Source organism: Portunus trituberculatus, chromosome 33, assembly GCF_017591435.1.
Source record: "Portunus trituberculatus isolate SZX2019 chromosome 33, ASM1759143v1, whole genome shotgun sequence".
Lineage (NCBI taxonomy): Eukaryota > Metazoa > Arthropoda > Malacostraca > Decapoda > Portunidae > Portunus > Portunus trituberculatus.
Window position 1 is genome coordinate 10,852,696 of NC_059287.1, and position 25,000 is coordinate 10,877,695.

A 25,000-nucleotide genomic window follows, 5' to 3' on the forward strand; every position below is an offset into this window, starting at 1 on the left:
GAGGAGGAGGAGGAGGAGGAGGAGGAGGAGGAGGAGGAGGAGTTTTGGCAGCAGGAAGACGTGACATCGCGGGACAGGTGGAAATACAGGAGCACCATCTCAGGTAAGTACGTGGAGTTCTCTCTATTTTGGGGAGATATTTTAGCACCACCATCTCCTCCCTCTCCCTCTCCCCTATTCCAATACCCCCACCCCCCACCATCTACTTCTCCTCAGTCTCCCTCTCCTTTTTTTGTCTTCTCTCTCTCTCTCTCTCTCTCTCTCTCTCTCTCTCTCTCTCTCTCTTTCCTTTTATATCTCCTAAGTGGTCTGGTACTAGTTGATCTCTCTCTCTCTCTCTCTCTCTCTCTCTCTCTCTCTCTCTCTCTCTCTCTCTCTCTCCTCCTTCATCTCCTTTTATCATTTTGCTTTTCTTTCCCTATCTTTCTTTCTCGTGTACTTATTCTTCTCCCATTTTCCTCTTCCTCTTCTCCTTTTTCTCTCTTTTCCTATATTCCTCCTCCTCCTCCTCTTCCTTCTCCGTATCCCTGTTTCTTTTTTTGTCTTTTTTGTATTGTCTTCCTTCTTCATGTACTATTTTTCTCCATCTCCTTGTTCATAATGTTCACCTTCGTCATCTTTCTCTCCTTCTGTTCCTTCCGTCACACTAAATGCAAACTAAAAATAACCATCATCTATTTTTTGACAGTCTTTTTACATTACACCCCTCCTCTTCATCCTTCTCTTCTTCTTTTCTTCCTCTTCTTGCAGTTCTTTTACATTATATCCCTCTTCTTCATTCTTCTCTTCTTTTCTTCCTCTTTTCACAATCCTTTTACATCACATACCTCCTCTTCCTCCTTCTCTCCTTTTCTTCCTCCTCTTACAGTCATTTTACATCATATGCCTTCTCTTCATCCTTCTCTTCTTCTTTTTCTTCCTCTTCTTGCAGTTCTTTTACATTATATCCCTCCTCTTCATTCTTCTCTTCCTTTTTTCCTCTTCTTACAATCGTTTTACATCATATCCCTCCTCTTCCTTTTTTCCTCTTCTTACAGTCCTTTTACATTATATCCCTCCTCTTCCTCCTTCTCTTCTTCTCTGCTCCATACATCACACACAGGCCATTGTTCTGTCACTGCCGCTTTGATCTATTTACGACGCCCATGCAGCAGCTCAAGGTCTTTCAATTAGGTGTTGGCATCACTGAAAGAGAGCGGCAATCGGTCTATAAACCCGCAGACCCGCAGGCCAACAGACCAGGGAGACAAGCGCCACCAGGGACACCACGACCCCTGCTGAATGTGGAGGGTTAGATGACGTGCTACCGACACAGACGCAGTAGAGGGTGTAAATAATAAGACACAAAGAAGCAAGCAAATACCACGCAGCAAGAGTGAAAAAGGAAGCAATTTGAGGAAGCAGAACGGAGTAGGATGCAAATTAGAGGCAGAAGGAAGCAAATAAACGGCAGGAATGAAATAAGGAGGAATTTCAGGCAGAACAACGCAGTGGGGACGCAAATTTGAGGTAGAGGGAAGCAAATAACACACAGTAGAGATGAAAAAAAAAGAAAGAAATGTGACACATGACAAAAGAGTAAGACGCAGATTAGAAGCCGAAGGAAACAGATAAGCAGCAGAGATGAAATAAGAAAAAAAATAAGGCTAGACAACGGAATGGAATGCAAATTTGAGGCAGAGGGAAGCAAATAACACACAGCAGGAGTGAAATAGGAAGCACTTTGGCTCAGGGCAATGGAGTGGGACGCTGAAGACGCAGTAGGTTGCAAGTAAGGAGCAGGACAAAGGAGTAGGACAAAAGACGCAGCAGAGATCCCCTTTAGCCCATAAATTCCCGTGAAAAGCCCACATGGTATAAAAAAAAAAAAAAAAAACAGGTCGTAGGATAGCGGAGTAGGATGCAGAGGAAGCAGTAGTATAATCAAATGCAGGAGACGAAGGTGAGGAGTGAGAGGGTGGACAGCGGCACATCAGACAGTGGAAAGGCAATGCTGTGAAGAGTATTGCAGTGGTCATGTGGTATCGTTGGGGCGGCGCCAATACAGTACAAGCAAAGTAGGAGGTGGATGGACACACACATATACACACACATGAATAGTGAAGAGTATTTATTTATTTTTTTTCTCAATTTATTTATTTACTTATTTATTTTATTTTATTTTTTTTTTTGTAATATACTTTAAAGACTCGCATCTTCAGTAAGTTTTAATGAAAAGTATTAGTTTTTTTTTCAACGGTTTTCATTAGGGGTTCTGCATCCATAGAGCAATTTTAGTGGAATTTTTTGGGATTTTATGGATAGTTTTCATAACTTTATTTTTCTCAAAGGTTAAGGAATATCAATCTTCAGTACTAGGACACATCTTTACCTTGAGATTTGTGTACTATTAGACCATTTTATCGACATTAGGAGGGTTCTATGAAGGTCAGAGGATTAATGGCCTTAGTTTTCACTATTTAAATCCCTCACATGAGTTTCTGAAGCTGTATAAAATCACCAAATAGTAATCAGAATGAACATGGAAACACGTCATTGTACTGAAGGGGTTAACAACTACCAAAAACAATAATCCAATATATATATATATAAAAAAAAAAAAGAAAACTAAAAAATCTCACACACGCCTCTCAGTCTCTCTCAATCCTCTACCCCCTCCGTCATTTCACCACCCACTCCCTCCGTCACCAGCAAGCATATACCAGCCAGCCAGTCCCAATGAGCAACTTATCTCTCGTCTCTTGTCTCGCCAGCAGCCTGCACGCCCTTGCTTTATTTCCGGGTGACACTCATGCTCGTTGTTTATGCTGTTCGTTCCCTCCATGACCTGTGCTCGTGACTGCAGGGTACAGAGGAGGAGGAGGAGGAGGAGGAGAATTACAAAGGGATATACATGAAAACAAAGGTAAGATTTCTTGCTAAACTGCTTCATTTCACTACCTTACGTGAATCATCAGCATTAGAGAGAGGACAGCATAGAGGAAGATATCTCTGCACCCATTGAGGAGAAGGAGGAGGAGGAGGAGGAGGAGGAGGAGGAGGAGGAGGAGGAGGAGGAGGAGGAGGAGGAGGAGGAGGAGGAGCAGGAGGAGGAGGAAATCCATTCTTTTCTATAGCTATAATCAACACCATCTGTCTCCTTTCCTCCTTTCCTTACTTCATCAATCATCACTTTTCTCTCTACAACACACTTCCTTCATCTTCCCCTATCAACACACACACACACACACACACACACACACACACACACACACACACACACACACACACACACACGGTCTAATAAACACACATTAGAGCCATTATTAATCTTTGGCAAGGTTCTGGCCTCCTGTCACTCACCTCCTTGTGACCGTCGGAACGAGTCCCGCGCATCGTCTTGCTGTTATATTTTTAGCTGACGCTTCTGACGGACTGTAATTTTGTCCCATCAGTGTCACAGTCATGAGGTTAAGCTGAAGTGTCGTGCCTCATGATGTCCCACCCTTGATTGATGAAGTAGCGGCCCCCGACTGACGGAAATGAGACTAGAAGTGAAATGTGTGCTGTGCTGTGGTGAATGACTCTGTATTGGAAGGTGCGATGTGCGTCAAAGTCGTTAGTCTGGTTTGTGCGTGGCGCGTATTTGAATTTTCTTATCTAATGTAGTGTTTGAGATTAGATTATATGGGTTTCAATTAATAAGTATGTTTAAATTAGATGTTTGGGAGAAAAAAGTGCCACGACGGGAATTTGATATCTCTCTCAGCATTGTGAGGTGCGATGCGTGTCAAAATCGCTGGTCTGGTCTGTGTGTGACGTGAAATCTAGAACTTTACGTTGATGCACAGTCTGAAATTAGATTACATGGTTTTCAAGTAAGAGGTATGTTTAAATTAGAAGAAGCTTGAAAAAAAAAAAAAAAAATAGGTATGACGGAAATTTGAGACCTTTCTGATGAAAAATTTACTAGTTACAGGATATGAATCTTAACACTAAATCCTAGACTGACTGTGTTGCTAGTTACGTTCATACAAGGTCATTTTAAACTTGGAAAACGGAATTTTAAACCTCTCTCAATAATATGGATTTTAGATATTAAATCTTCGACTGACCGTGTTACCAGGGTTGCTATGGTGATGCTGATGATGTTGAATTATTAAAAGCTTAAGGAAAAAAAAAAAAAAAAAAAAGACTGGAATTTGCAAGCCCTCTCTGATTCATACCATACCATACCATGTGGGCTTTTCACGGATATTTATGGGCTAAAGGGGATACTGTTTAGGGTACCTCCTATCTCAAAGCCCACCCGCTAGGAAACCGTTGCCCCGAATGAGGAAGCCCAACCTACACTCGGACCGTGAACAGGATTCGAACCCGTGCGCTTGGAGACCCCTCAGACCCCAAAGGGCGCATGGTTCCACTGTACCACGGCGGCTCTGATGTCAGGTTATGAACTTAATCGCAAGGATCTGAGGCAGTAAACTAAAAACAGAATCTAGTAATTGTAATTGGGTTCCTGTAGTTACGTTTATGGTGTGGAATTAATTATAGCCTTAGAAAAAATGGCATGGCAAGAATTTGAAACTTCTGTGATGCAAGGTTGTGAATTTAATTACATGAATCTGACGCTTTGACTCTGAGTGTATGGCATAGCATTACTAGTCACTCTCATTCTGTTAATAAAGGATTAAACTGCAGGGGTGTCCTGTGTTAAACCAGCAAGTGACTGAGGTAATGAGATTTATAGGTGTGTTGAATGCCAATATAAGCAGATCCTAAAACTCAAAAAAATCTGAATCTAACTGAAACTCAAGTAATAAACGAAAAACAGGAAAGAGAAATAAAGAAGAGAAATGACAAAGGATGAGGCGAAAAGACGAAATGGAAGAGGAAAAATAGGATAAAAAATAAGGAAAAAGAAAGGAAGAGAAGAAGAAATGAAAGAAGAAAAGTAAAATTAAAGAATATTCTAAAGCCGCTGTTTTGACGGTAGCAAATATATGACTTAATAGAAACCAGAATGCAGCTCAAGAACTCCCATCTAAGAAAGGAATGCTAAGGTTCTAAGATTAAGTATATCCGTCACTTGTCACTGAGGCGTTTCGGAATGCAATAAAGGGATTTGAAAACTATTCCTTTGATTAATCCATAAATTACAATGCGTGTGTATCTTCAAGTTCTACACAAACCTACATGCCTTTCATTCGTTGTGTATTACTGGTGTTCACTCTTTCATTAACTTGGAAATATGCAAAAATAATCCAAAATTGTCTTCTGTACAAAAAGAATCTTGAAAATGTAGTGAAATTAAGAAAGTTTATTTCAATTCGACATATCAAGGATGCTTTTACTTCACCACCATTCTGACAATAGCCTTTTCAAACATGCGGTAAAACACAAGACTTAAGGCAAGCTGCAAGAACCCATCAGGCCATCAGGGGTACACACAGTACGTGGCGTCCCTGTGAGAGGACAAACTAATCATACTACAAATGAAAGACATATCATGATAGATGTATATATGTATATATTTCTACAAAAATAACAGAATTGACAACATTTCATACATAAAGTACTTCTTATCCCAGAAAATTTAGACAGATGAAACTAGACATACTGAGGTATAGGAGCAAACACCATCCTACGTATAGTGTTAGAAGAAGTCAGCCCACCAGGGAGGACACGGCGCCCTCACTTAAAAAAGCTCGTATTCTCAAACACTTGTGCTTCACCTCCACTATTTCAAACGGCTTTAGTTAAGTTTACACGAGTTTTTTACGGTGTTTTTACGGTTCTAGAGGCAGAATGACAAGATTTATACATAATTAACTGGAGAAACACTCTTGAAAATCTTGCTAATCATCTCTGTGGCCTTCAAAAATAGTCGTGGTGAGAGAAAAGCGTTACTGAATACGGGCCTAGCGAGACCTTGGTGCGAGGAGGGACGGGAGAAGAGGCACACTGTCATTCACCACCTTCACTTCTTACTCTGCTTTTTTCTATTTATATCTTAAGGTTTTGCTTTTATGACTCTTCATTTCAGGCACATCATCTTTACCGTGTGTGTGTGTGTGTGTGTGTGTGTGTGTGTGTGTGTGTGTGTGTGTGTGTTTATTTACATACGAACCTTAAGAATTATCAATATACATAGTCAAGTACGTGCTGACTTATCTATACTGGGAAAACAACAAGAAAAGGCAGAAAAAGACTTGTCAGGTGTGTGTGTGTGTGTGTGTGTTTGTACCCCATTCCCACCTCTGCACGTGTCAAGGTCTCATCTCAGCGCTGGTTTCTCTCTCTTCTCTCTCTCTCTCTCTCTCTCTCTCTCTCTCGCTAACTTGTACGATAAATATAGTATTTTTTTTCTTTTCACAACGAATTCCAGGGCTAAGCCTCGTCCAGTGGGATGCTGAGTCAGTCACGAAGAAGCCTTACGTCATACAGCCACAGCGGCAGCAGCAGCAGCAGCAGCAGCAGCAGCAGGGAGAAAGGTCGACACGGCAGCCACCACCACCACCACCACCACCACACGGCGCAGTAACAGGTCACAGAACACACTGGTAACACTTATAGAATATTATAATAACGCATTCACGCACACACCAACGCACTTGGCAGCATCAGGTCAGGTCAGGTCAAGACAAGTTTCTTTTTTTTCTTTTCTTTCAATACTGTGCATATTATTTTCTTGCTTTCCCAGATTTGAGTGTGAAGAGGAGGCTGGCCACGTCCTACAATATCCTGCGACCACATACACACATTGACACACATACACGTAGACAGACAGACAGACAGACAGACAGACAGACACACACACACACACACACACACACACACACACACACACACACACACACACACACACACACACACACACACCACTTATTAACTACTTCATTAAGGGAGACATTCGCTTCAGTTAATTAATTTTTCTATACGTGGGAAGGAGGTCGACTTGAAAAAAAAAGTAGAAAAAAAGGGAAACGCAAAAAAAAAAAAAAAAAAAAAAACAGGAAATACTAGAGGAAGAAACAAAAGTAGAAAAAAATAAGACAAAAAAAAAAGTCTCTTCTTAATTGATTGGTGATTAGAGAATGAGGTTCCAATCAGGTGAGCCAATATTTACTGAAAGGGAATGAAGAGGCCAGACAGGTGCGCCTCACTTGCAATTAGGTCACCTGGTCTTAGTCTTCGTCAGGAGGGCAAGAAAGGAGCGCTGTAGCAATAGGATGGCGCAGAAAGTGTTATGTCACGAACCTGAACAAAATACTGGAAAAAAGATCCTCTAGTTATCTGTTTCTCTTGTTCCTCTCTCTCTCTCTCTCTCTCTCTCTCTCTCTCTCTCTCTCTCTCTCTCTCCCTCTCTTGTACTACCTCGTCATGTCTCATCTGTTCTTGACTTACTTGTTCCTCTTAATCTTTCCTTCTTATATTCTCCCTCTTCCTCTTTCCTTCTCCTTATGTTCCCTCTCTTCTTCTTGCATCACGTAATAGTAGTATATAAAAAGCTCCTGGGAGGCAGAAAAAAAAATTGTCGTCTCGTGTCAGCTGTGTCTGTCAAAACGCTGGCCTCTCCTGGCACGGCGCCCCCTACATTCTGAGAGGGACTCGTGAGGCAATGTAAGGCCTACGTCAACACTCCCTGCTCCCACCTAACCCCACGTATACACGCATCCTAACCCAACCCAACCCAACCTAACCTAATTTAACCTTTACCTAACCTAATCTAACCCAACCCAACGCAAACACACAACCTCACCTAACCAACTCACACATACACACAACCGATCCTAATCTCACCCAACCCCAACCTAACCTAACCTAACCAAATCCAACGGAAAAACAAACAAACTACCCTAACCTAACGTAACCCACACGCATACACACAACCTATTCTAACCTAACGTATATACACAAAAACACGCTGAGTCTTCTTGTACAATGGCCTATATACAGAAACACTTTGCTCTCTCACCACGACTATTTTCCAAGGACACAAAGATAGTTAGGTTCTCAAGAGTGTTTCTCCTGTTAACAATGTTAGAAATCATGTTAATCTGCCACTGGAGCTATCAAAACACCCTGAAAAAACCTGCGTTGCTTCAACTAGACCATTTTGGAGGTAGTGTTGGCGCGAGCAAAAGCGTTTCAGATTATGGCCCAATAAATTGTGTAAACTTCAACTTAACTTCCACAGGGTTCAAAAAGGGACATGAGTGACGGTGTGTGTGTGTGTGTGTGTGTGTGTGTGTGTGTGTGTGTGTGTGTGTGTGTGTGTGACGTAAGCTCCCCTTGACCTCAGCGACGGTAGGTACACACACACACACACACACACACACACACACACACACACGCTAAATAAGAAGGAAAGAAAGAAAAAGCAAGGTTGCAGTGGTTGGACCAGCCTCCCTTTTGTGGGTCACGGTTAAGGAAATAAAACTGGATTCCAAAATATCTCTCAACCTCGAGATAAATTCAGGAACCATTCTGGCGTCCTGCCATACACTTACTTCCCCTCACGCATCCACCGCTCCCCACACCACACACTCCTGACCCACCGCTCGCCCATCCACGCATCCACACACACACACACACACGCGCGCGTAATCCACTCTCTATTCATCCATCCAAACATCCACACGCACTCACAACGACAGGGCACCTCATCCACCACTCAGGTACGCTTTCCTACGCCTCCATTCAGGTGTCCTGGTGCTGCGCGGTGCATTCAAGGTATCAGGTGCATTCAGGGTGCCTAGGTGAGCTGTGCCTATCATGCCCGTCGCCTACCTCACCGTCAGGAATCAGAAAGGCCACTTCCAGCTAAGGAAGCGAGACATCCGAGGGAGGATGAGATGAGGTGGACACATAAGCAACACCAAAACAAAGTAAACGTAACGCCGGCAGCTATACACGCCGGCGAACGAACGAGAATAGGGAGGGGATGAGGGAGGGGAGCTGGGCAGCCTTCCTCAGGTGCCTCAGGTGCTAATTGAAGTCTCGCGAGGAGCAGGAGACAGGAGCACTCGATGATCATTTCTTCTTAAACTCGCACTGCTCGAGGTGTTGGTGCATGTCACGAAGCAAGAGCACCTTAGGACAGCCCTGCGGTCCGTGGTGGCAGTGCACGGGGCGGAAGGAACAGAAGTGCTCGTGGTCCTGTTTGGCTCGCGGTCTGTGGAACTCCGGACACCCATGCGCGGAGTATTTACACGGGAACCTCACCAACTGACACACCTGTGGGGGAAAGGAGGTGAGGGTTAGTGAGCTGACCTACTGAATGACTGACTCTGTGTTGTGTTCCCCCGTCCCTCCGTGATAGAGTGACAGATTGAAATGGGTTTAATTTGATGGTATTGAATGTTTTGCTATGGGGAGGAAAGGAGGCTACACACACACATGCACGTACCCACACACACACACACACACACACACACACACACACACACACACACACACACACACACACACACACACGGGACTTGGATATGCTGAAAATTCTCTTGTTTGTTTATTCTTATGATTTATGTTGCTTCTAATATTTTTCTTATATTGATTTAACTGGATAAACTTGGAGCATTTGAGAGAGAGAGAGAGAGAGAGAGAGAGAGAGAGAGAGAGAGAGAGAGAGAGAGAGAGAGAGAGAGAGAGAGAGAGAGAGAGAGAGAGAGAGAGAGAGAGAGAGAGAGAGAGAGAGAGAGAGAGAGAGAGAGAGAGAGAGAGAGAGAGAGAGAGAGAGAGAGAGAGAGAGAGAGAGAGAGAGAGAGAGAGAGACTAAATTATTCTCTACCAGTTTTCCACCGTCTCTCATTCTTTTCCTCTTCCCCCCCTCCTCCTCCTCCTCCTCCTCCTCCTCCTCAACTCCTTCCCTGCATATTTCAATCAGTCAGTCAGTCAGTCAATCATTCTTTAACAATCTGCTACTTTACATTGATCTACTGGGTTCTTAGACTAAACTACTTAGCCATCATTCCAAACACACACACACACACACACACACACACACACACACACACACACACACACACACACACACACACACACACACACACACACTCTCTCTCTCTCTCTCTCTCTCTCTCTCTCTCTCTCTTATCACTCACACTAAATAATACAAGATAAAATTGATATAGCCAGTAGAGGAGGGAGCTAATAGTCTAATCTTCGCCCTCTCCTCCTCTCTCTCTCTCTCTCTCTCTCTCTCTCTCTCTCTCTCTCTCTCTCTCTCTCTCTCTCTCTCTCTTCCCTTCCCCGATCCACCCATCGCTGCTGGCGCCGAAGTGTCCCCAAAATCAAAAATAGAAAGCAATAAATAGTGAAGCAGAGACTAAAAGCAGGTAAGACTTGAGTATTGAGAGAGAGAGAGAGAGAGAGAGAGAGAGAGAGAGAGAGAGAGAGAGAGAGAGAGAGAGAGAGAGAGAGAGAGAGAGAGAGAGAGAGAGAGAGAGAACTACTTACAAAATTAATTCTACACGCACCAAACAAACGAAATCAAACCAGAGAGAGAGAGAGAGAGAGAGAGAGAGAGAGAGAGAGAGAGAGAGAGAGAGAGAGAGAGAGAGAGAGAGAGAGAGACTTTTCACCTTCTCTTCCAAACACTATTAATATTTCCACTCATACAAAAAAAAAAAAAAAAAAGGAAATAAGACAAAAAAAGAAGGAAAAAGAAAAGAAAAAGAAAACCAACGTCACACGAATGTTACGCAATTTTCTTCTCTTTTTTTTCTTTGGCGGAGGAAGGAAAGAGTTGGCAAGTTTGCATAAGTTCTTTTTTCACTCCTGACGTTTTATCATCTTTTATTTTTCCTTCTCTTTTTCTTCACTCTTATCCTTCTCGTCTTTCTCTCTCTCTCTCTCTCTCTCTTGCTTCAGTTTTGCTTCTTCCTTTCCTCCACATCATCTCTCATTTTCCTCTTCCTCTTTATCTTTCCTTTAATCTTTCTGTGCTTCTCTTCCTCCCTTCCATTTTCTTTTTTTTTTTTTTTTTTTACTATTACTTCCTCCGTCTCTTTCCTCTCTCAATCTCTTCCTTTTCTCCTACTTGCAAATCTCTTCACCTCCTCCTTCTCCTCTTCTTCCTCCTTCTTGATTATTTCTCCCTTTTCTTCCTCCTTCTCTTCTCTGATTTACTCTTTCTCTCTCCATCTCTTTCCTCTCCTAAACCCTTTCTCTCCTCTTCCTTTCATGTTCGTCTCCATTTACTTCCTCCTCCTCCTCCGATTTATTATTTTTTTCTTCTACTCCCTCTTCTTTCTCTCCTTTTTATGCACCCCTCCTTTCATCTCTTCCTTCTCCTGATCTACTCTTTTTTATCTTCTCCCTCTTCCTTCTCTTCCTTTCTTGTAAGCACACCATCTTCTTTCACCTTCTCTCTCATTTACCTTTCCTTCTACTCTCTTTTCTTCCTCTTCTTTGTTTTGTGTACGTTTCTTTTCACCTTCTCTCTTTCTTCTACTCCCTTTTCAATCTCGCTTTCTTCATATATACATCTCCTTTCATCTTCGTCTCTCTTTCTTCTACTTCATCTTCCACCTCTCCTTTCTTATATATACACCTTCTTTTACCTTCTCTTTTTCTTCTACTCCATATCCCTCATCTCCTTTTTTGTATGTAGACCTTTCATCTTCTCTCTCTTTCTTATATTCCCTCTTCATCCTCTTCTTTCTTATATAATACACCTTTCAACTCTCTCTTTCTTCTACTCTCTTTTCCTCCTCTCCTTTCTTATATATATACCTCCTTTTACCTTTCTTTCTTCTATTCCCTCTTCAACCTCTTCTTTCTTATACATCTCCTTTCACTTCCTCCTCCTCCTCCTCTTCCTCTTCCTCCGCGGCGCCATCTCGCGGAGTGTGTGGTGGTGTGTCACTTAAAAATATCAGTGAGTAGCTGTGTACCTTCTGCGCCGCGTTATTCCCACCCAGGAGAGGTAACATGGGCCAACTTTAGACTGGTTTTTTTTTTTTTTTCTATTTGGTGTGTGTGTGTGTGTGTGTGTGTGTGTGTGTGTGTGTGTGTGTGTGTGTGTGTGTGTGTGTGTGTGTGTGTGTGTTTTATTCTTCCTCTCTGTCTCTCTGTCTATTTGTCTGTGTGTGTCTGTGTGTCTGTCTGTCTATCTTTCTCTATCAACAATCTATCTATCTATCTGTTTGTCTATATCCGTCTCGCTCCATCCTCTGATGTTGGTCGTCTTACAAGTGGCAGGTAAGAGGCACAGGAATGAACACTGAGGAGAAACTATCTTACAACGGCGAGGTAAACACAACCCACAGGACTTAACCCCTTCAGTACTGGGACACATGTTTTTCCTTGAGATTTGTGTACGATTAGACCATTTTATTGACATTAACCTCTTCAGTACCATGACGCGTTTTCATATTCATTCTGCTTACCATTTGGCGATTTTATACAGCATCAGAAACTTATGTGGGGGGATGAAAATAGTGAAAACTGTGGCCATTAATCATCTGACTTCCATAAATCCTTCCTAATATCAATAAAATCGTCTAATCACACCCAAAACTCAAGATAAAAATGCGTCCTAGTACTGAAGGAACTAAGAAGGGTCTATGGAAGTCAGACGATTTATGACCACAGTCGTGAGTATTTCAATCCCCCGACATGAGTTTCTGAAGCTGTATAAAATCACCCAATAGTAACCAGAATGAATATGAAAACGCGTCATGGTACTGAAGGAGTTAAGCCTGACAGGAAATGCTAAATACACGGGGTTATATTTCCTCCCTCAATGTTAACGCCTTCGATGAACCGACAGCTTCCTTACAAGTGGCAGGTAAGAGACGCAAGAGAGAAAACAACTTGGTAGATAGACGTATACCATAAGACGGGAGACGCTATCAGTGGAAGTGATTAGCGTATGTTTGCTGACTTTGTTGTGGCTTTACTTCAGGCTTTATTTATCACAACATCTCTCCTACTACGGGACTTTATTCTGAGACGCTTCCGTGCCCCGCCATTAGTTTAAAAGCGCTCGATATAATTGGTAAGTTTTTCAGTTTTTTTTTTTTTATGGATTTAGCGACAAGTTAACAAGACTGGCATTATCAACCCTTTATGTACCATGAAGCGTTTTCATATTCAGTCTGCTTGCTATTTTATGATTTTATACAGCTTCAGAGACTTATGTGGGGGATTAAAATGATGAAGATCGTGGCCATTAATTTTCTGACCTCCATAAACCCTTCCTAATGTCAATAAAATGGTCTAATCGTACACAAATTGCAAGGTGAGAATGTGTCCTAGTATTGAAGGGGTTAAAAAGAGAAGCACTCGGGTAGTCAATCATCTGTTCTGTGTGTCCTTGTAAACAACGGCGGTGAAAGAAGTTGAAGCAATTATTTTTATTTTTTATTTTATTTTTTTTTTTTATTGATTTAGCGACAGATTCACAAGATTTTGACGGTAAAAGAGAAACGGTCGGCTTACCATCTGCATGGCCCTTGTAAACAGCGGTGGTGGGAGAAACTAAAGTTCATCTTTAGTTATAGTGTTATTACGAATTTAGCAACAGGTTCGACGTTATTAAGAGTAGATACATACCCTTTGTGTCTCTTGTAAACAGCAACGGTGAAATGACAACAACGACAACAATAACAACGACAACAACAAAAAACAAAGCGTTTCTGAATACGGGCCTATAGAATGCCTTTAGGTGGTCGTTCCGGCGTGATGTTTACACAGTGGGGGCAGCGGGACCTGCAGCGGGGCCAGGCCAGCAGAGACTACTTTCCATTCGCCCTCACGCGCCGTGGTAGAGGAAAACTATAACTCAAGGAGGTATTGATAGTTGGCAGACATTCGAGAGGACACAGAATATCATACTTCATATTTCTCCTCCTCACATACCAAAAACTTAAGGCATTGGTCACATTTCGTCTCTCACAGTAGATATCAAAGTGATTGGAGGATTATGAGAAAACTACGTACAATATACTTTCAAATCGATTCCCTCCTTGCTGGTGGATGGAGTGATGTTGATTTCCTTTTTTTAATGTAAGAGGGGAAAACTGGTCAAAGGCAACAAAAAGGCTTAATCAGTTGCCAGTTCCCGTGCATGTCAGAGACAGCCAAAAGAATGGAATAAATGTCTTGAAATCTTCTTTTTAAATGTGTTCAAGTCATAAGAAGATGGAAATACAGAAGCAGGCAGGGAGTTCCAATTTAACTTCGTGTATTCATTCGTCACCATCACTGTCATCATCAACATCAGCATCATCATCATCAAGATCAGCATCATGATAATCGAAAGTAATAAAGAGTCTATGGTAAAACAAAGACATTTTTCGCTACCTATCTTCTTAGACGCTACATGTACTGAAGTCTCTCTCTCTCTCTCTCTCTCTCTCTCTCTCTCTCTCTCTCTCTCTCTCTCTCTCTTTACTATCCTACACTTAATTCTTTAGATCAGCTTTTGCAACTCATCACAGGTGTAGCCTCGAATGGACCAGCAGGTGTGTCGGTGTTAGTTCTTCCTTTTCTTCCTTTGTGTTGTTCCTTGCAAGATGAACAACAGAGGATACTGAGAACTGGTAAAAAGTGACAAGATCGCCGGGTTTGATATGAAGTGGTCGAGATTCTAATGTTCTCTTTTCAATAGTGAAGGTGGCAGACAGATTTCAGGTTGACTCAGAAAGACTTTACTTCTCTTACGTTTCGACTACAAGGCTCCCTCAGAGATACTTTTGTAGTTGAAGCGTTAGAGAAGTAAAGTATTCCTGGATCAACCTGAGATTTGCCCACCACCTTCACTACTCAACTGTCCATATCACTGTAACGTGCTTTCTTTTCTTCACACTCAGGAATTTATGGGTCACTGGTGGCGGAGCTGGTGAAGGGGACAGAATACCATCATTTCCATTCATATTCCTCTCATACATCAGAAAAGATATTTGACCTTTACATTTATTTTTCTCTCACTGTAGATATCGAGTGGCGCTTCAAAAGGACACAGAATAGTAACACTTTCACTCCGTATTTTCTTCGTTACACGCCAGAAAAGATATTGGTTACTAGTGTGGCTTTATATTTCTTCTCACATCGTAGATACGCGAGTGGTACTGATAGCTGGTGGAGATTTAAAAGGACATAGAATACCAACACTTTCTCTTTATATTCTCCTTACACACCAGAAAAGATATTGGTCACTGGTGGAGTTCTTAAATGTCTTCTCTCATAACCTACTCGAGTGGTAGTGATAGTTGGTGGCAATTCAACTGAACACAGAATATCCACATTTTCCCTTCATATTCCCTTCCTCAAACACCAAAAACTCCAGGTATTGGTCACTGTTACAAGTTCAGTTAGAGGAAGAGAATTTACACCCACAATTCACTATATATAATCACTCTCTTCACAGTAAAAAAACTCATGGCATTGGAGGTTGAGGTCAAGGGATATCTTTCTTCATATTTTCCCTCTCTACATGCCAAAAGCTCACGAGGTACTGCTTATTCTTGGAGTGCCAGCTGAGGGGACACTATATGCAGCCACATCTCGCCTTACTATCTACATAAGGGTAAGAACTCAAGTGGTAATGGAGGTTCAATTGAGAGGAAAGAACATACAGTCAGTCAGTCACATTTTACAATCTTCACAAGGGTAGAAAGTCAAGTGGTAATATAAGTTCAGGTGTGGGAAAAGAATAAGCAGTAACATTTCGCCTCACAATATTCATAAGGGTAAGAGATCAAATGGTAATGGAGGTTCAAGTGAGAGGAAAGAGCATGGATCCACATTTCGCAAAACAGTTTCCCTATTCACAGTGGGAGAACTCAAGTGGTAGTGTTCATCGTTAAACCTTCAGTACTAGGACACATTTTCTACCTTGAGTTTTGAGTATGATTACACGATTATATTTGCATTAGGAAGGGTGTATGGAGGTCAGAAGATTAATGGCCGGAGTTTTCACTATTTTAATCCCCAACGTGAGTTTCTGAAGTTTTATAAAATCGCAGAATAGCAAGCAGAATGAATATGGAAACGCGTCATGGTACTGAATGGGTTAAAGTTCCAGGTGAAGGTTAAGAATATTTAGCAACGTGGTAATGGAAGTTCAGGTAAGAGGAAAGAATAGCCAGCCACATTTCATATACAGTTTCCCTATTCACAGTGGGAGAACTCAAGTGGTATTGCTTGCCGTTAAAATTTCAGATGAAGGGTTAGAATATTTATCAAAGCGGTATTTGAGGTTCAGGAGGACAGAATATTAAGCCGTATCTCACTAAAGTTTCCCTATCATTGCTTATCGTTAGAGTTTCAGGTAAAGGGTTGGAATATTTAACCAAGTTTTCACCACACACTCTTCACATCATACAAATTGAAGGTACAGGTGGAAGAACAAAATATTCGGCCACATCTCACCTCACAATTCTCCTCACTCTCACAATATCTTACGCGTCATTGGTCACTATTGGAGGTCGAGATGAGGGAATATTCAGTCACAATTCCCTTCCACAAAGCTGTCAGTACTGGTATCACTCCCTCCTCCACTCACTGTTGTCTTCGTCCTTCAGTTGTTTATTTTTTATTTTTTTACTTCCTCATGTGTTTCTTGATTTTTGCTTCCTATTTTCATTTTTTTTATAAGGATCAGTCTTTTTATTCTTTCTCATCCCAAGCGATCTACTTCCAAACACGTTGTCAGTTTTTCTCCGCACTTTGTCACGGTCTTCAAATATTACAAGCTACATTTCTATCATATTCGCCTCGCATTCACCCAACGCAACGTACGTACGTCTATTTTCTTCCACGTTATTCACTGTCTTTGTACATTATACGCTTCATCTATACATGTGTTCCTTCATGCAATCATTTTCTCCATTCAGAACTAGTGGAAGTTGTTCAAACCTCTCTAGGTCTTTTTTTTTATGTAAGCAGGCCAAGGACAAAGCTGACCAAGGGCAACATAGGTGAAATATATATATATATATATATATATATATATATATATATATATATATATATATATATATATATATATATATATATATATATATATATATATATATATATATATATATATATATATATATATATATATGTATAAAAAAAGGCCCATTTAGTTGCCAGTGCCCTTGCAGTTAGAGTTAGCTAAAAGAAAGGGAAAAAATGTCTCGAAACCTCCCTCATAAATGAAGTCAAGACATAGGAAGCTAAAAAAACAGGAGAGAGAGAGAGAGAGAGAGAGAGAGAGAGAGAGAGAGAGAGAGAGAGAGAGAGAGAGAGAGAGAGATAGGTGAAGTACTACCATTACCAACACTTCGCTCCTACCTACACCAAACTCCAGGTATTACAGCGTTGTCTTCCTCCTTCCACTGCTAAGTCTCAATTTTTTTTCTTACTCCTTAAATGAAATTTCTTGTTTTTTCACTTTCCTGTTTTCATTTTTATAATCATCACTTTCTCACTTTATTTTCATACTCTCTGTCTATCTGTCTGTCTGTCTGTCTGTCTATCTATACATCTATCTATTTATCTGTCTGTCTGTCTGTCTATCTATTTATCTGTCTGTCTGTCTGTCTATCTATTTATCTGTTTGTCTGTATGTCTGTCTGTCTGTCTGTCTGTCTGTCTGTCTGTCTGTCTGTCTGTCTGTCTCTCTCTCTCTCTCTCTCTCTCTCTCTCTCTCTCTCTCTCTCTCTCTCTCTCTCTCTCTCCTCCAAATTATCACTTTTTTCCCCTTGTAATGTTTCCTTTCATTAGTTTCCCTCTCTGCTCATCCTTGTTTAACCATCTCACAAAGTCGCAACACTGTCCTTTCTCTGTCTCTGTCTCTACCTTTTCTCCTCCTTTCAACGATCTTAGTAGACGCTTTGTTTCCCTCTTGTAATGCTTCTTATATTAGTTTCCCTCTCTGCTCATCCCTCTCTAACGATCTCACCACGATACACAGCAATTCGCAACACTGGGCACTATATTCTGAAACACTTCTCCGCCACACCTCCACAACACTCAAAAGGCTCCAGGTGAAGTCATGCAGGGTTTCAAAGGTGGCAGATGAACATGATTTCTACATTATAAATAGGAGAAAAAAACTTGAGAAGCCTGCTAATCATGTCTGTGGTATTGGATGTTACCTACTCGTGATGAGAGAGGTAATCTGCGGTATTCGGAGCTAATCGTGGTGAGAGGTAATCTGCGGTATTCGGAGCTAATCGTGATGAGAGAGGTGATCTGCGGTATTCGGAGCTAATCGTGATGCGAGAGGTGATCTGCGGTATTCGGAGCTAATCATGATGAGAGAGGTGATCTGCGGTATTCGGAGCTAATCGTGATGAGAGAGGTGATCTGCGGTATTCGGAGCTAATCGTGATGAGAGAGGTGATCTGCGGTATTCGGAGCTAATCGTGATGAGAGAGGTGATCTGCGGTATTCGGAGCTAATCGTGATGAGAGAGGTAATCTGCGGTATTCGGAGCTAATCGTGATGAGAGAGGTGATCTGCGGTATTCGGAGCTAATCGTGATGCGAGAGGTAATCTGCGGTATTCGGAGCTAATCGTGATGAGAGAGGTGATCTGCGGTATTCGGAGCTAATCGTGATGAGAGAGGTGATCTGCGGTATTCGGAGCTAATCGTGATGAGAGAGGTGATCTGCGGTATTCGGAGCTAATCGTGATGAGAGAGGTGATCTGCGGTATTCGGAGCTAATCGTGATGAGAGGTGATCTGCGGTATTCGGAGCTAATCGTGATGAGAGAGGTGATCTGCGGTATTCGGAGCTAATCGTGATGAGAGAGGTGATCTGCGGTATTCGGAGCTAATCGTGATGAGAGAGGTGATCTGCGGTATTCGGAGCTAATCGTGGTGAAAGAGGTAATCGTCTAATAATATGGATCTAATCGAACCGCTAACAGTCTTTGTATACACCTACAAGAGAGAGGAGAGGATCAAAAAGGCTTGATTTTCCAATGTCTAACCAGGATAATGTTTTTTAAGTGACAGTGAAGAGAAAAAAGCAGTTTGTGAATATATGAAATCATGTGAAGGGTCAAAGTTAATAATCTCTCTCTCTCTCTCTCTCTCTCTCTCTCTCTCTCTCTCTCTCCATATTTCCGGGTTCGGCACATCCGCCTTTCCCTCCCCAACACCTTTCTTCTTTCTGTAAACATTCACTTCAATCAACACTGAATTTTATGCCGCTCGAATTACTCCAGCACCCCGACCCTTCCTCCTCTTTCCCTCCACTTGTTGCCAGTCTTGGTCTCCTCACCCCGCCTTCCTTTGTTCCTGCCAGCCCCAGACCCCCCCTGAGCCTGAGTCAACAATGATGTAATCGGACATGGTCACCTGCAAGGAATGTTTGGGTCATGCAGTCACCGCTCCCCGTCCCTCCTGTCGCTGCCTTCTAACGACACTGGAGAATCATAGGATAACATAAATAACCGCCTTCTTCTCGGAACGAGTCCCTCTCGTGCAGGTGTTTACAGGTGGCAGGTGTGTGAGGGGCGGGTGGAGATGGACTTGACCACCTCGTGCCCTGAACACAAAGAATAACACTACGGCGGGTGCACGGGTAGGAGTGGAGGAGAGGCGCGGCAGACTCACCTGCTCCATCATCAGGTTGGTGGAGTCAGCAAAGCGCTGCTTGCATGTGGGACACGCCTGCTTGAGCGAGAAGCGGCACGAGTTGCAGACCAAGTGTCCTTTCCGGCACTGGTGCAGCGGCGGCACCATGAAGCTCTGGCACCCCGAACAGCAGAAAAGCTTCAGCAGGTCCTCGTACTCCACCAGACTGCGGGCGTCTTCGGGCGAGGTGGGCGTCGTGGTGCCGTTAGGCACGACCAGAGGCTGGCCATTGGAGCCCGAGCCGCCACTCATCTTGGGTTTTGAGGTCAGTTTGCGGGAAAAGGAGGAGCCAATCCTCTTTAGGCGGGAAGACTTGACCTCCGCCTCCGAGGTAATCTGCACGCCCGGGATGTCGTCCCAGCACTCCTCGGGCTGCGGAGGGGGTGTGCGGCTGGGTGTACTGAACAGCCGACGGAAACTGCGTGAGATGACAGAGCCGCGAGTGAAGTTTGGGGGGGCCAACTTGGTATCCAAGGTGGGGGCCGAGGTGCTGTGGGTGGGAGAGGATGACAGTTGTGGCACACTGCCGCTTCGGCTGTTACCCTCTGAGAGACTGCCGCTGGCAGCAGTGGTCGGGGCCAGCAATTCTTGTCCGCTGAAAGAGACACTGCGGGACATGTTCACCGGCAATGGAATAGGGATCAGAGAGTCACTCTCTGATGCGTGCCGCCGCTGGCTGCTGCCGTCCACGGAACTCGCATCCTCCCTCAGGGGTTCCATCTGTGGTTGTGGGCGGATGGGGCTGCTGTCACAGCTTCTGGAACCTTTATCGGACGACTGATGGTGCGGCGTAGCTACCGGAGTGGCAAAGCTGGCGTCCCGCACGGCGAAGTGGTAGGACGGGTTGCGGGAGACGCGTTTTCCCCGATGTGCGAAGGAAGGACTGATGGGTGCCTGTCTGGCCAGGGCTGAAGTGGGGGAGGTGGGGGAGCTGGGGGAGGTGGAGTAGGTGGGCGATGTGGGTGATGTGGGGGTGGAGGGGCTGGCGCGGAGATGGTGTAGAGGAGTGCCCACGTCTATGCTCTCACTGGCATGGGTGAAGGGGCGGGGGCGGCGCGTGGGGGACTCCTCAGCGTCGTCGTGGTCAGCATAGGTCAGGGTGGGTCCCCGCTGCACCGAGCTGATCTTCTGCCGCGTGAGGGAGGTGGTGAGGTCCACGCTGAGGCTGGCAGACACCACCGGGATGTTGAGGCTCTCCACACCTTCCTCCATCATTTCGTCCTCCATATCCTCTTGGTCTTCCTTCACCGAAGCAACTCTCGTGCTGTGTGCCTCCGCCCTCCTCTCCCGCACCGCCGCGCTGGTGTGCAGCGTTCTGTGCTCAGGCCTGGCTGGGGCCGCGCGTGGCTGCTCGGGCACCTTTATCCTCACTGTGAAGGAAGAGGCCGGATCTCCGTTGACGCGCACATTGCGGGGCTCCAGGCCGTCTTGTCCACTGCAATCGTGGTAAATGCTTTCAGCAGAGAAGTTTCCGTTCAGAACGCCCCCCCAAGCCTCCTGGATGTCATCACACGACTCGAACACGGAGAAATCGCTGGAATCACTGGGCGAGGCTGCTAACCTCAAGATGGGCCCGGGCATGGTGTGTTACGACCCAGTTAACGGTCACACACGCTCGATTGTCACAACTTTACCACCACAACATTCCTTGCCCTTCCTCCTGTAAAGTCCAAGTTTGGATGTTCTCTACACGTACAGTACAGATCAGCGTGGAGGTACCTTTTATTTTATTTATTTCTTTTCTTTTTTTTTAGTTTCTTTGAACCTCGGAAGTTAGGCAGGTGTGACGCCAAGTTCCTTCAGTAAGTATCGCTACGTCACACGCGGCAATCACTGTTGCTGCTGCGTCAACCCTCCGCTGACGACGCTCGCTTGTCCAAGTCTATTTCCGACACATTATTTCTCGTCATGACAAGACCACCACCACCACCACCACCACCACCACCACCTGTCCCGACACCTCCACCGCCCTGCTGGCTCACCTCCCCGGCGCCTTAAGTGTATCCCTGTGTCCTGTGGTGCAATACAAGGACATTTGATTCGCGGGGGAGGAGAGGAGAGAGGAGCCGCCGCGCCTTCACCACTTCACCACAATTTGCCACAATGATGGGGGTGGAGAGGGGTGGTGACTGTGTGGCTGCTCTGCTCTGACGTTCCGTGTGTCAGCTTGACGAGCTTCGACCTGTGCAAGCTCTCACCGATCACTGACTGCTCCCTCCACGCACCACCCATATATATACCTTCCGTCACGCCCTCACCACTCCCATGACCACGCCCCCGCACACCCCGCCGCCCTAATGCTTCGTGGGTTGTGGCCTGTCTCTTACTGATTGTGGTAATGGAGGAGAAGGAGGAGGAGGAGGAGGAGGAGGAGGAGGAGGAGGAGGAGGAGGAGGAGGAGGAGGAGGAGGAGGAGGAGGAGCAGGAGGAGCAGGAGGAGCAGGAGGGCAGTAACTTCCTTCTGTAATTAATATAGCAGGTGACACACGTGGTGGTGATGGTAGTGTTGGTGATTATGGTGAAGAGAGAGAGAGAGAGAGAGAGAGAGAGAGAGAGAGAGAGAGAGAGAGAGAGAGAGAGAGAGAGAGAGAGAGAGAGAGAGAGAGAGAGAGAGAGAGAGAGAGAGAGAGAGAGAGAGAGAGAGAGAGAGAGAGAGAGAGAGAGAGAGAGAGAGAGAGAGAGAGAGAGAGAGAGAGAGAGAGAGAGAGAGAGAGAGAGAGAGAGAGAGAGAGAGAGAGAGAGAGAGAGAGAGAGAGAGAGAGAGAGAGAGAGAGAGAGAGAGAGAGAGAGAGAGAGAGAGAGAGAGAGAGAGAGAGAGAGAGAGAGAGAGAGAGAGAGAGAGAGAGAGAGAGAGAGAGAGAGAGAGAGAGAGAGAGAGAGAGAGAGAGAGAGAGAGAGAGAGAGAGAGAGAGAGAGAGAGAGAGAGAGAGAGAGAGAGAGAGAGAGAGAGAGAGAGAGAGAGAGAGAGAGAGAGAGAGAGAGAGAGAGAGAGAGAGAGAGAGAGAGAGAGAGAGAGAGAGAGAGAGAGAGAGAGAGAGAGAGAGAGAGAGAGAGAGAGAGAGAGAGAGAGAGAGAGAGAGAGAGAGAGAGAGAGAGAGAGAGAGAGAGAGAGAGAGAGAGAGAGAGAGAGAGAGAGAGAGAGAGAGAGAGAGAGAGAGAGAGAGAGAGAGAGAGAGAGAGAGAGAGAGAGAGAGAGAGAGAGAGAGAGAGAGAGAGAGAGAGAGAGAGAGAGAGAGAGAGAGAGAGAGAGAGAGAGAGAGAGAGAGAGAGAGAGAGAGAGAGAGAGAGAGAGAGAGAGAGAGAGAGAGAGAGAGAGAGAGAGAGAGAGAGAGAGAGAGAGAGAGAGAGAGAGAGAGAGAGAGAGAGAGAGAGAGAGAGAGAGAGAGAGAGAGAGAGAGAGAGAGAGAGAGAGAGAGAGAGAGAGAGAGAGAGAGAGAGAGAGAGAGAGAGAGAGAGAGAGAGAGAGAGAGAGAGAGAGAGAGAGAGAGAGAGAGAGAGAGAGAGAGAGAGAGAGAGAGAGAGAGAGAGAGAGAGAGAGAGAGAGAGAGAGAGAGAGAGAGAGAGAGAGAGAGAGAGAGAGAGAGAGAGAGAGAGAGAGAGAGAGAGAGAGAGAGAGGAGAGAGATCTGGTTATGGGAGCGTGCTGACTGGGAGGCTATGAAGCGCTCTCTGTCAGCGACTGATTGGCACACCGTACTGACTGGAGACCCACACCACGATACCATCGCCTTTACCACCGTCCTTCTCTCCCTACAACAACAATTTGTGCCACACAGGGTGTACACAACAAACCCTAAGGACCAACAATGGTTTGGCTACCAATGTAGAGTCGCTGCTGACAATAAATATAGAGCGTGGCAACACTACAAGCGACATCCCACGCAGGTCAATAAAGCCCGGCACAGAAGAGCGTGCAAGATAATGGTAAAGACAGCAAAGTGGGCCAAGGCCAGATGGGAGACGGATATCAAGAAAAAACTCTCCTCTAACCAGGTTGATGCTAAGCAATGGTGGAACCTGGTGAAGGAGAGACAAGGCATCTCCCATCAAGTGCGAATCCCAGCCCTTACCAAACCTAACGGAGACCTGGCTGTCACCAGTCGTGAAAAGGTTGCAGCCACCTGCCCTCCCCCGTCTTGGTACCTCATCCCTTCAGAATGTTGTCATTACTGAAGATGATGTAGGAAGACTCCTGAGAGGAGTGAACACCAGGAAGGCACCAGGCCCTGACGGATTAAGCCCACATATACTTAAAAACTGTGCGACTGAACTAACAACCCCCCTCGCACTCATCTTCCGGCAGTGCCTGCAGACCGGGGAGTGGCCATCACTTTGGAAGGAGGCGAGAATTACACCAGTGCACAAGAAGAGGTCAAGAGCAGAGCCAGGAAATTACCGACCCATCTCCCTCCTCTCAGTGGTGAGCAAGATCTTTGAGAGGATAATTGGTGAGCAGATCAACAAATACCTTGAGGAGAATCACCTTCTATCTCCGAAGCAATTTGGATTTAGAAAAGGCCGTTCAACCTCTGATCTCCTCCTCTTGCTCTCCAAATCCTGGCATGATGCCCTTGATGCCGGACGCCCCTCCCTGGTGATCGCCTTAGACATTGCCGGTGCTTTTGACTCTGTGTGGCATCATGCGCTGACTACTAAACTCCAGCAGCTGGGCATCACCGGGGACCTGCTACAACTGTTCACCAGCTACCTCACGGGACGGAGCCTCCGCGTAGTGGTGAACGGCAGCACCTCGTCCTCCTTTCCAGTGGAGGCTTCTGTACCCCAAGGTTCAGTACTCGGCCCAATACTATGGAACATATATTTCAACGATCTACTGCAGAGTTCTCCCGAAGCGGCTGCTTATGCAGATGACTGCACCCTCTCCTGGGCTTACGAGAGGGGAGAAGCCCAGAATGTGGTGCAGGCAGTCAATAGGCAGCTACAGGACATCCTGGCTTGGGGAGAAAGGTGGCAAGTCAAGTTTGCCCCTGAGAAAACCCAGGCCATGGTGATCACCCGCTCACAGGGAGAAGCAGACCAACTGCGTGGAAAGTTGCGTCTCGGGCCAGACACCATCCCTCTGCAGGACACCATTGAAATCCTTGGGGTGGAGGTGGATTCCAGGCTGCAGTTCGACCGTCACCTGGAGAAAGTGGCGCGGAACGCCTCCTCTAAGGTGAACCTACTGCGCCGGATGAAACACCTCCTCCATGCTGACGGCCTCCTCACACTCTACAAGGCCCAGGTAAGGCCTATAATGGAATACGCCCCTCTTACCTGGATGTCAAGTGCCCGCTGCCACCTCAGCCTACTAGATAAAGTACAGCGCCGGGCAGAGCGCTTGATTAGCGGCGCTACACATCATCAACAACACCAACCACACTGGCGGAGGAGGCAGCAACACCGACAGCCTCAACAAGAGCAACAGCAACAGC

At 45.0% G+C, this 25,000-nt stretch overlaps 1 protein-coding gene across 1 annotated transcript; it reads right to left on the reverse strand.

Annotated features, from left to right (window-relative positions):
- Positions 1–5,489: 5,489 nt before the first annotated feature.
- On the reverse strand, positions 5,490–21,785 carry LOC123512217 (sialidase-like). Its single transcript, XM_045268465.1, has 2 exons — positions 19,546–21,785; positions 5,490–9,219 (listed from the first exon to the last, which is right to left on the reverse strand). The coding sequence occupies exons 1-2, from the start codon at positions 21,145–21,147 to the stop codon at positions 9,016–9,018; spliced, it is 1,806 nt and encodes a 601-aa protein (XP_045124400.1). The 5' UTR covers positions 21,148–21,785; the 3' UTR covers positions 5,490–9,015.
- Positions 21,786–25,000: the final 3,215 nt, after the last annotated feature.

Excerpts from the sequence above, each read along its gene's own strand:
- LOC123512217 (XM_045268465.1), bottom strand. The coding sequence starts at position 21,147 with ATGCCCGGGCCCATCTTGAGGTTAGCAGCCTCGCCCAGTGATTCCAGC. Across the intron at positions 9,220-19,545 it reads CCAACCTGATGATGGAGCAG|GTGTGTCAGTTGGTGAGGTT; the intron begins GTGAGTCTGCCG and ends TTTCCCCCACAG.